General features: G+C 37.7%; 1 protein-coding gene across 1 annotated transcript in view; it reads right to left on the bottom strand.

Annotated features, from left to right (window-relative positions):
* The window catches only part of GTSF1 (gametocyte specific factor 1), a 20,529-nt gene that overhangs the window by 4,941 nt on the left and 3,442 nt on the right, over positions 1-12,146 (bottom strand). Inside the window, exons 3-7 of the mRNA XM_012651160.1 lie at positions 8,573-8,673; positions 5,045-5,171; positions 4,520-4,603; positions 3,986-4,049; positions 2,682-2,776 (exon numbers count right to left, since the gene is read on the bottom strand). Coding sequence (XP_012506614.1) covers positions 2,682-2,776; positions 3,986-4,049; positions 4,520-4,603; positions 5,045-5,171; positions 8,573-8,673 — 471 coding nt within the window. The remainder of the gene's footprint in view (positions 1-2,681; positions 2,777-3,985; positions 4,050-4,519; positions 4,604-5,044; positions 5,172-8,572; positions 8,674-12,146) is intronic.

Genomic DNA, 12,146 nt, shown 5'->3' on the forward strand with positions numbered 1-12,146 from the left:
AAAATAAAGTTATTGTGAGGTGCTGATATAAAAACATAAATGACCAGAATTAGGAGGGTGTATGTGTGGATTTTTTCCTCTTTAATATACTATCACCTTTTTCAGAAGAAATAGTCTAGTTATTTATTTAAGATCACACAGCTAGAAGCAGAAATACTATTGTACTGGGGCTTATCTTGAACTTGTTTTTAGAGCTTGGAACTAAATAAACAGACAGCTCTGCTTCATTAGGGGAGAATCCTGTTTCATGTAAAACTCTTAGAAGGAGGCATTCCACAGGAGCTTACTTCCCTTTCTTATCTGTCACCTGCAAACAATTCTAGAGAGAACTTTTTTGGAAATATTTGTTAGTATGTTTCATCCAAGTCCCTATTTATACTAGATCCCAAATCCCTGCCCTCCCCACTAAACAGTTTTAAAACCAAACCAAATCAAACAAAATCCTTAAATGATCTAAACAAACAAAAAACTGGTCTGGAGAGATTATGAAGTCTCCTTATAAGGACCCACAAGATGCTAGGAAAGCCAGAGCCTTGGGTGTTTCAGAAATCTAACTTGCTATACACATATCCCAGGGTAGTCAGCAGGGCCCTCACACATTTAAGCTTTGAAGCTTAATTAAATTTCACACACAGGTGGAAAGCCCACGTATTCTCCACATGTACACTTGTTCCTTCCCTCCATTCCCATCTTTAACCATACATAATCCACACCTAGTCTGACAGCTAATACAATTTCTAGCTGGAGTGTGGGGAGATAAACAAATCTAGCCCAGGTTGGAGACATTCAGGGAGAAAGATATCCTAAAGATTCTAAATAAGAAAGGGGTATTTTGCTATACGAATGCCGTTAACATCCCAGAGATGCTGGATAACAGATGCACCAATCAGAAAAAGTCCATTTCTATAAATGCTAAAAAGAATTTGGCCCATGTCTGTCAGAGAAATAAATACACGGTTTCTTTTTCCAACCCAAGTTTCCTGTCTCCCTTAGCTGGATCCTTTAAGATAACTTTAAATCATTATGATTCATTAATGTGGAATTGGATGTGATCTCTAAACCTGGGGCTATAAGTACTTAACCAAACTATAAGCTATTTACATTGATGGTTTATTTGAAAGCTTCTGAATATGAGGGTTCTTGCATCAAATGAGGACTCAAAGGGGACAGAAAAAAAAAAGGTACTTGTCAGTTTGAAAGTCACAGATAGTTTATCATTCTATAATTAGATTAGGAGAAAAATGAAGAACACGCTGGTTGCAGGAAGAAGTAAGAGTCTTCTAAGATCTGCCATCTGCAAGGAAATGGGGGGGAAAGGTCTTAGTTCCTTTCAATGACAAAAGCACCAACTACACCTGACAATGGGCCATACAACTATAACCCAATTAATTAAATTCTCTTGGTCTGCTGGAGGAATCTGCTGTTGTTAATGGCAGAAGACCAAGTGCGTTCTGACCCTTAGCTCTTTAATACCACTGAGTGCACAGAAACTTGTTAACTGAAGTAAAAACATTCTATGCAGACATCAACGTACACTTCTTGTGTCCACAGTTTCACAAGTGAGGAGAACATCAGAATTGACTATCCAGGCAATTGACTCATTCAGACAATTCCGGATTAATTCCAATGAACTTATCTTGATCTTTTTCTCTTCTTATTTACTCTATTTACTCATTAATTCAAAAATATTTTTTGAGCTTTTACAATATACATTAGGGGACAAAAATTAATATATTACCTGCTTTTGAGGTACTTATCTAGTAAAAAGTGGAGTTGTTGATAAAAACGTTAAGTGGGATAAATCACATTAAATGTTAAGTGAACAAACTCTTCTCATGTATGTATATTAAAAAAAATTCCACCCACACTTAAGTTCTTAAGGGAATAAGTCATGTCTTCTACTTATTTTTTTTGTTTTTGTTTTTTTTTTTTGGAGATAGGATCTCTCTCTGTCACCCAGGTTAGAGTGCAGTGGTGTCATCATAGCTCATTGCAACCTCAAACTCCTGGGCTAAAGGGATCCTACTGCCTCAGCCTCCTGAGTAGCTGGGACTACAGGTGTAAGCCACAATGCCTGGCTAATTCTATTTCTTTTGTATGCTTCCAAAGGAGCTAGAGAATTCTGCGACAGGCATTGAACAAAATGATGCTTCATTGTTATTAAGAGGATAAGAAGGTCCATGGTTGCTTGAGGATTCTTATTTTTTTTTTTTTTTTTGAGACAGAGTCTCACTGTGTTGTCTGGGCTAGAGTGCCGTGGCGTCATCCTAGCTCACAGCAACCTCAAACTCCTGGGTTCGAGCAATCCTTCTGCCTCAGCCTCCCAAGTAGCTGGGACTACAGGCATGCGCCACCATGCCCGGCTAATTTTTTCTATATATTTTTAGTTGGCCAATTAATTTCTTTCTATTTTTAGTAGAGAAGGGGTCTCGCTCTTGCTCAGGCTGGTCTCGAACCATTTGGCTTCTTTAGTCTTGCACTTTCCTATTCATAATTTCTTGTTCCTACCAGGGTCAGTAGGGTGAACTGAGTGAGGTGCTTAGGGCACAAAACTTAAGGAGGCACTCACTTTCAATGTCATGCAAGTGCAAAGTGTTCATACTGAACATGTATGAATAATTAAGACCAACTGTATTTAGCACAAAGAAGGGAGTAAAAGCATTTTGTTTCTATTCACTTACTGTTTTTCCATGGCAGAACATACGGCAAAGATTTGGGAACTCGCATGCCTGAAGCCAGGTTACTCTTATGCTCCATAACTACGTTGCTTGCAGGGCTGCAAAAAGAAAGACAAATTTGGCTATGTCGGCAGATCTGTATTCTTCATGAAGGCACATGTAAGACAATCAAAATGTGTTTTTTTGTAATTTGGGGGAAAACAACAACCTACATTCATCTGAAATGTAAACACATTTCCATCAAAAACGTTTCTGCAATTAGAATGATTACCATTTCTCTGGAAAGCTCCCTGTTCTGTACAGACGTTAAGATGAGTCTAAACATTTTCATTTTCCAGAACTTGAGATAAACAGCAATGCCATCTACTGTTCAGCTGTGTGACAGGCTCATCAACTCACTCAATAAACATAAGAGATAAAATAAAATGCCAAGACAACCAAACCAAAGGCAGCAAACTTCAAAATGAAACTTAAAGTTGTAACCAATGGAATTCATCTTTAAGTTTTTCTATGGTAGTATGCCTAAAATAGTATACACTTAAAATTATTAATGGACCTCAGTAACTAAGAAATAAAAAACTGATCAGCATTCTATTTGGGGGGAAAAATGAAGTATAAAATCTTATTCCTTTATTTTCTAATCCAGAAATATTCTCATTTGGCTTTGAAACTGATCTTCCAAGGTGTGAGTCTTGGTGTTAATGAGAAATCTTATAGTTTTAAATTAGACACAAAATCAGTAGGAAGAAAAGATTCATCTTCTTTCTTAATAGATACTCTGGTTTCCCAATCTCAAATAAAGAACTTTTTTTCCTTTTTTTTAAAAGATGAGGTCTCACTATGTTGCCCAGGCTGGTCTCAAACTCTTGGGCTATTATAGGCGTGAGCCACTGCGCCTGGCTGAAATAAAGAACTTTTAAGATTAATTTTTCCTCAAACACTAGTTACCTAGAGTAAAAATGATCCAAGTGGTATATAGCTGGAGAATTTTTTCAAAGCATTAAAATAATGTAAACTTAGCAAAAAACCCAACTAGGACGCAAAAATGTCTGGTGCCACTGTTTCTCTTGCTAGACTATATAAGGTACTATTTTTGTATTGCCAATGATTAGCACAGAGCATGTGACCTTTTTCTGAATCAAGGAATAAATAAGGAAAAAAAATCACCAAAACAATATCTAGACTAAGCTACCACCAAGGAACATAATCAAGGAAAGAGGTCAATTTATGCTTTGTTGGCTTTTTTTTTGTTAACAGAACACTCTGATATTGGGAGGCAGTGCTGGGAATGAGACCATTTCATTTACCTGTTGTTGCCACAGTAGTTTGCTGTGCCCCAGACAAATGGGGTGCTGGTCTGTTCCCACAAATCTGTCAAAAGAAGCAAGACACAGTTTGTGGTACTACAAGATAAGACACCAGTTTATGTTAGCTGAATTTGTAAGATGGGAAATAATACAACTAAGTTTAGAAAAGCAAGTAAAAATTGATCAAGTATCCTGCCTAAGTGACACAGTAGCAGGAATTTAATTGAAGGATATAAACACAAGCAACATAAATAATAATAAACGTGCCTAGTAACAATCAAACACAGATGGTACAACACAATTTATGGAAAAAAAACAGATGTAAAGAAGTGCTTTTTCCAATCAAGAGGGATAGGCTGGCTGTTCCACGTGTCTGCACAGCGATACAAATGTGCTCATTTTGGGGCCCAATAAAAATAATAAGGCATTCCAAACAACATGGTATGTTCATAAAAAAGGAAAATCTTCCTTCTGTCTTAAGCAAATGACTTGAGATTTAGACATTGTGAAGAAAAAGATGTAGAGACATTTCACCTTTATCCCAGTCTTCATCGCAAGGAGGGCATTGCCATGTGCTCTCAGCCAGGGTCTCTTGTCCAAGGTTCCTGGTTTGGCAGACTGCAAGACAATAGAGATTTGACATAAGAAGGGGACATTGTCAAGTTATAGTGTTTAAAGGAGTTAGTAGCTTAAAAGCTTGCAGGGTAGCCTAATGAGTCTTTGTTTCTGAAAAATGGGTAGTATAAAAGCTAAACAGAGGTATCTTATCTGTTTGCTGACAGAAGAAAGAGAAGCAGAAACAAAGATGTTTACAATATTTATGGCAATAGGAGGATTTTTGTTTTTAGATGAATTATTAGTAAAATGAATCAGGCTGTTCAGAAGAGAAAGCAGTCTGACACAATCTGACAATCTATTGCCGCTATAAAAGTCTCAAAAGTAGAAAAGTATTGTTCTTCTAAAATGATGAAAGCCAAAAATCAAGGTGACAATGTAGCATAATACAAATATGAAGGGGCTAATCTCTAGTACTGGAACATTTTAGCTAGTCATTCTTACCAACGTCCTGCTCAATGCAACTTTTATCATCACAGCTTGAGATATGATGACTGATTTCAGCCCGAGGAACCTGGTGGCGAGCATTGAAGGGACAAGTAGCCAATTTGTTTGCAACATCAGGATGATTCTGTGGAAACAAAATTAATGGATCCGTCAGTTCTTTGGATCTCTAGAAGTTCAAGAGGAGTGGCTCAGCCTTATTCTATAAATGGCTACCCTAAAATTCCTCAATAAACTTCTAGTTTAACTGTAGTAGGCAAACTCATAGCAGAAAATTAAAAGGGAATTATTTATTGCTCATACAGACCATATTATTTTAAAATCATAAAAATGTAAGTCTGTTTATTATGATTGTAGATATTGGGGTTTAAGTGGGTTTTGTAGAGATAAACAGTGAATTTAGGATTGGGCATTTGAACCATATCTTTCCCTCCTGCTTATTTCTCAGGGTTACAAGATTCAGGAGGTGCACCCTGTAATGATAGAGCTCTCTGAAGTCTTTGAAAGCTGATATTCAGGATGAGTAGTTAACACTGAAACACACTCTTAGTCTGCACTGCAGTAGTGCCTTCCCCCCGACTATTACAATACAACAGCACTGGAAAATAGCTGTCGTAAGGGAGCCACAGAAGAGGCAAACCAATGATTTTTCAGATTAACACAGTGATGCTTATTTAAAGTAATGATGCCTGAAATGAGGTTCTGAACAATTTGACCTTTATTTTAGCTATTTCACTAAGGAAAAGCCCAAATGATAGAATCTACTTTGCTGACCAAGTTCTTTATTTTAAAATAAAACAAAGGGTTAAATATCATCCAAATCCTATAGTAAATATACCAGCATTTAAGAAATTTATTTTTTAGGAAAAGAAAAAGATTAATGTTACATATGAAACTCAAGAAAATAAAAATAATGTGAAGCGGGGAGAAGGCTGCAAAAACATAGGATTAAGAAACTTGTGAGGGCAGGAATTGCCATCATTTTCACAAAAAATATCAGGCATTCAATGCAAAGGTTTTGTGGCCAAAGACTAAGAACATTAGAAGAGGGGGGTTATGATAGTGTCCCTTTCCCAACCTTTATCCCTGGGAAATGTTTAAAAGCCTATGGGAGGCCAGGCGTGGTGGCTCATGCCTGTAATCCTAGCACTTTGGGAGGCCAAGGCAGGAGGATTGTTTGAGCTCAGGAGTTTGAGACCAGCCTGAGCAAGAGCGAGACGCCGTCTCTACAAAAACGATAGAAAAATTAGCTGGGCATGGTGGCCTGCGCCTATAGTCCTAGCTACTCGGGAGGCTGAGGCAGGAGGATCATTTGAGCCCAGGAGTTGGAGGCTGCAGTGAGTGTTGTGACAATGCCACTGCACTCTAGCTGGGGTGACAGAGTGAGACTCTGTCTCAAAAAAAAAAAAAGCAAAGCAAGCCTGCTGCAGTGGTATCTGTTTATCTATATTGTCTAGTTTTAACATTTTTTTTAATATTTAAATTAAAAAAAAATGGAACGCTTCACGAATTTGCATATCATCCTTGTGCGGGGCCACACTAATCTTCTCTGTATCGTTCCCATTTTAGTATAAGTAATGCCAAAGCAAGCACTGTCTAGGTTTAACATTAAGGGATCCTTGCTCTAGAAATTAAAAAGAGCTAGAGATATAATCAACAAAGGCATCTTATATTTCCAGGATTATAAGAGAACCCCCCTGCCTTTTTTTTTTTTTAAAGAGACAGGGTCTCGCTGTCACCCAGGCTGGAGTGCAGAGGCGTCATCATAGCTCACTGCAAACTCCAACTCCTGGCCTCAAGTGATCCTCCTGCCTCAGCCTCCTGAGTAGCTGGGACTACAGGCATAGGCTACCACACCAGCTAATTTTTCTATTTTTTTGTAGAGATGGGGTCTTGCTATTGCTGAGGCTGGTCTTGAACTCCGGACCTCAAGTGATCCTCCCACCTCAGCTTTCCACAGTATGGGGATTATAGGCATGAGCCATGGTGCCCAGTCAGAGAAACACTTTTTAAAGGACATTAAATCTGAATTGTATACAATTTGGGCTAAATACAAAATTGTTTTCAAAGCATAAATCCTGGCAGAATTTTGGCTTCTGTATTTGAAATATGAATTCTAATAATCCTGTCAACATGCCTCAATTAATATAGCATTATATGGGGGGGAGATGTGGGATGAGAAATTATCTAATGGGTACTACATACACTAATCAGTAGAGGGTTACAAAAAAAGCCCATATTTCACTATTACATGATATACCCCTACAATAAATCTACACATGTACCCCCTAAATCTATGTAAATTTAAAAAAAAGAAGTGTTTTGAATGTATTAACTAAAACACATTATTAACAACAAAGAAGAAAACCTTTATTTTTTTAAAAGATGCTTATTGTTGAAATGTGAAGAAACAGTTATTTTAGGAATAATCTTTTCTTGGGCTAGCCTCTAGCTGTTCAATCTCTCCAAAATTTCTAAACAAAAAAAGAAGTGTTAGTATACCACTCAATCTTTATCAAGACAATGAACACAAAAAATTTACAAGATAAGCAAGATTTCTCATTGCTAGCAAAAATTAGTTTGTTTTACAAAGGGTGTGAAGACTCCAGAGATGCTGTGTGTGTATGTGTAATACATACACACACACACACACACACACATACATATATATATTTTTTTTTGAGATAGGGTCTCACTTTGTCATTCAGACTAAAGTGCAATTGCATCATCATATCTCACAGCAACCTCAAACTCTTAGGCTCAAGCAACCCTTTTGCCTCAGCCTCCCGAGTAGCTGAGACTGCAGGCATATGCCACCACACCTGGCTAATTTTTTGTATTTTATTTAGAGACAGTCTTGCTGTGTTGCTCAGGCTGGTCTCGAACTCCTGGCCTCAAGTGATCCTCCCACTTCAGCCTCCCAAAGTGCTAGGATTACAAGCATGAGCCACTGCGTCTGGCCCAGAGATGCTGTTTGTAAAGGGTGCTTTGTCACTAGGTAGAGGGAAGAAAACTGAACAAGAAAATTTATGTACTCTAAGGAATAAACAAACTCCTTTCTATAAATGTTGGTATTTAACACATTAACTGCCATGTCAGTTGTCTTTAATTCACACTAGTTTTGAGCCCAGGGCCTCATGAAGTAAAACCTGTGCAAAAACCCTGCAGTTGGTTCGTGAAAATCTTATTTGTTGATGTTCTTATTGTTACAATTAATATTGGCAAATTAATTCTAAAAATGTGGATTAAATGAATAGAAGTCAATAAATTTCATTTTTCATTAAATTAGAAAAGATTGTTTTGTTTTCAAAGTTTTTATTCTATTTTCATAATAAAACACTGTGGCCCCAAGGAAAAACATTTTTTTTCTAGTGTAGCAGTCAATGTGTTAACATTTGGTAGATTCCCAAAACAATTCTGCATTCGATTAAAACATTTATGATAAAATTATTTGATGTTTACAAAATCTGGCTTTTTAAAAGAATTCAGGAGGGCATTAGAGGGCAAATTATGAAAATAATACCTGACCTTTCTGCACTTGATAAGATGATAAGGAAATCTGCAGGCCCTGATCTGGTGGTTTTTATCATAGGGGCATTGCAATAGCTTTTCAGGGTCCAGGGAGTCGACTGAAAGAGAGAAAAATAAGTAAGTAAAACTATAACAGGCCCTTATAAAACTATAGCATTCCAGGCACATTTGATTTTTCAAGAGAATCTGTAAAAATAGAACAAGATAGTCTAAAAAAAAAAAACTTGGATTAAAAAAAGGGTGACTAAATGTTTAAAATAAAATTTAACTCTGAGAAGATAAAATTGTGTTATAACTGAATCTTAATAAGTCCAGCAAAACCAGCAATCATGGAGTAAGGTCTTAGTTCATATTTGACTGAATGTATATACTGTTTTCATTGTTGGTTACCCTTACTAGAAAACAAAAAGTTACACGAAATGATATCCCCATTTCCTTTTCTAAAAGTGCTAATCCAGGCCTGGCACGGTAGCTCCCGCCTGTAATCCTAGCACTCTGGGAGGCCAAGGTGGGTGGATCGCTCAAGGTCAGGAGTTCAAGACCAGCCTGAGCATAAGCGAGACCCCGTCTCTACCAAAAAATAGAAAGAAATGATCTGGACAACTAAAAATTTATATATATAGAAAAAATTAGCCGGGCATGGTGGCACATGCCTGTAGTCCCAGCTACTCGGGAGGCTGAGGCAGAAGGATCGCTTGAGCCCAGGAGTTTGAGGTTGCTGTGACCTAGGGTGACGCCACGGCACTCACTCTAGCCAGGGCAACAAAGTGAGACTCTGTCTCAAAAACAAAAACAAACAAATAAAAAAAAAGTGCTAATCCAGGGTCATTCCCATTCTCTAGCTAGTCCAACCAGAGCTTCCCAACTAGTATGCTAAAGTTGGACTGGATTATTGGTGTGCCAGTATATTGATCTGGGGGACCACTGCACCTGCAAATCACACTCCCTCCCTACTGCATCAGTTGAAGGCAGCTAATCCCATTTGCCAGCATCCTAATCTATTACTAGCATCCCATGACATGAAAAAAGTTGGTAAGCTCTATTTTATCAGTTTTATGTTCTATGGAAGCTTGAGAAATATTAGTGCATAGATGATTTCTTTTTCATCTGTCTGCTTTAACTTACTTCTGTAAGTAGTTCCTGATGTTGGTTACTCTAGTTACCTTTCAAATGAAACCAACACTGTTATTAGATAGGTGGTTTTACTTTGCATATTTTGGAAGGGGTAAGAAAAAATAGAGAATTCTTTAATCTAGTCACTATCAAATTAGCCAGCTAAAAAGATAGAATAATCTGCAAAAACAGAACCTCCTAAGGTTAAGACAACTGCAGACATAGAACTGCTGTGTGAAAGACAGCCTTTAACTTATAAAATGCTATTTAAAACAACCCTTAGGCTATACAAGATGCCCAGGCCAAGCCCCAGATTTTAACAAGCCTGGTTAAGGAGAAGAATTAAATGGTTAAGCACATTCTGAGTATATTATGAGGACAAGAGGCAACCTAATAAAATGATCTTGCCACCCCTGAAGGCAATGATAAAAGTGAAATAAGATAAACAATTCACATTTGATAAGAAGCTTATAAACCAGGAGACTGCCATGAAAATCAGAAGCCAGTGGGGAATTGAAACAGACAGTTTCACTGAAGAGTGGTAAACATGGAATAAATTGCTAACCATGATCGTGATGCAAATGAGCCAGGAAGGTGACCTGAAGGACAGTATGAATAGGAAGGAAAAGTCTGAAAGGACAGGCAGGCTTATTATGCCAACCAGGCTATTCTTGACCAGCAATCTTTATAAATTTCTGAAGCTTTAGGACACCCACGAAGAGTTTACAGATGAAATTCTTATTAGTTTCTCTTCATTTAATCCATTCCATCACTAGCAAATGTTAGGCCATGTCAGCAGCTGACAAATTGGATGGTACCTTATGATTCATATACATCATACTGTCCATATAGTGGCATATGTCAGAACTGATAATGAGAGTTTCCTATCACAATGCTTTACTTCTTCGTCTCTGACAATTTAGGTCAACTCTAATCCAGTTTTCTAGATGAAAAAATATTTATTTTTAATTGTGGTGAAATAAACATAACATAAAATTTAGCCTCTTAATCATTTAAAGTAGTACAGTTTAGTGGCATTAAATACATTCATGTTCTGCAACCATCGACACCCTTCACTTCCAGAACTCTTTCATCTTCCCAAACTGAAATGCTGAACTCATTAAATACTTGCCCATTCCCTCTCTCCCCAGCCCCTGGCAACCACCATTCTATTTTCTGTCTCTATGAATCTAACTACTCTTCTAGTTCATGGAAATGGCATCATACAGTATTTGTCTTTTTGTGATTGGCTTATTTCACTTAGCATGTCTTCGAGGTTCCTCCGTGTTATAGCATGTGACAGGATTTCCTGCATCTTCTATCTTGGGATTTGCTTTTTTTCTTTTCACTTAATGTATCTTGGAGCTCCTTCCATGTCAGTACATATTAGGAATATTTCATTGCTGCATATGGATGTACCAAATTCTTAATCAGTCCCCTTACTGATGGACATTTAGGTTGTTTCCAGTTTTTTACTACTACATACAATGCTGTGACTAACAATCTAGTATATATAGTTCTTTGCGCACTAGCATGAATATTTCTCTTGGACAGATACCTAAGAGTGCTGCATTGAAATGTATGTGTGAAGTTGTAATAAATACTATCACACTGCTCTAAAAATTTTTGTCTGGCTTCCTGGGAATATAATTTACTTCGGAAAACAAGGGAGGTCTTGTTGACAAGCTTCCTCCAAAAGCATAGACTCAGTTGTTCCTCGAATGTGGGTAGGGCCAAAACCCATGGTGAGAAACAGAGGAAACTTCATAGAAATCAGGAATGAGGCCTGACAAAAGTATCATCAGCTAAGAAGTATACCCCAAAGAGAGAAGATGGGGATCTCCAGGAGTCTATCAGATTAAGATTGGAGTTCCAGGTCAATTTGGGAAAGAGGTCAAACATATTCTAAGGTAGCGTTTCTCAAACTTTAACATAATTTCTAGGCATTGAATCACTTAGGGATTGTGATAAAACAGAGATTCTAATTTAGAGAGTCTGGAATGAGGCCCCAGATTGTGTTATTTCTAGACGATATTTTTTTGGGCAAAAAACTATGGCTGGCAAAACTAACAGAAATGAGAGACAGAAAGGGGAGATGTCCCTTTCTAATTTAATAGAGAGTAGTAAGTTGTCAGAAAAAAAAAAATATACACATACATACATATATCCCCAATATACGGGAGCTCTAAGGAAGGAATAGTTCATCTTCTAAGGAAGATCAATGACTCTCAAAGTGTGGTCCTCCAAAATATCAACATCACCTGGGAACTTGTTAGAAATGCAACTTCTCAGATACCAGACCCAGACCTTTTGAATCAAAAACTCTGGGAGTGGGACACAGCAATCTGTGTTTTAACAAGCCACTCAGGCCGGGCGCGGTGGCTCACGCCTGTAATCCTAGCTCTCTGGGAGGCCGAGGCAGGCGGATTGTTTGAGCTCAGGAGTTCGAGACCAGCCT

Source organism: Propithecus coquereli, unplaced genomic scaffold (assembly GCF_000956105.1).
Source record: "Propithecus coquereli isolate 6110/MARCELLA unplaced genomic scaffold, Pcoq_1.0 Scaffold111, whole genome shotgun sequence".
Taxonomy (NCBI): Eukaryota; Metazoa; Chordata; class Mammalia; order Primates; family Indriidae; genus Propithecus; species Propithecus coquereli.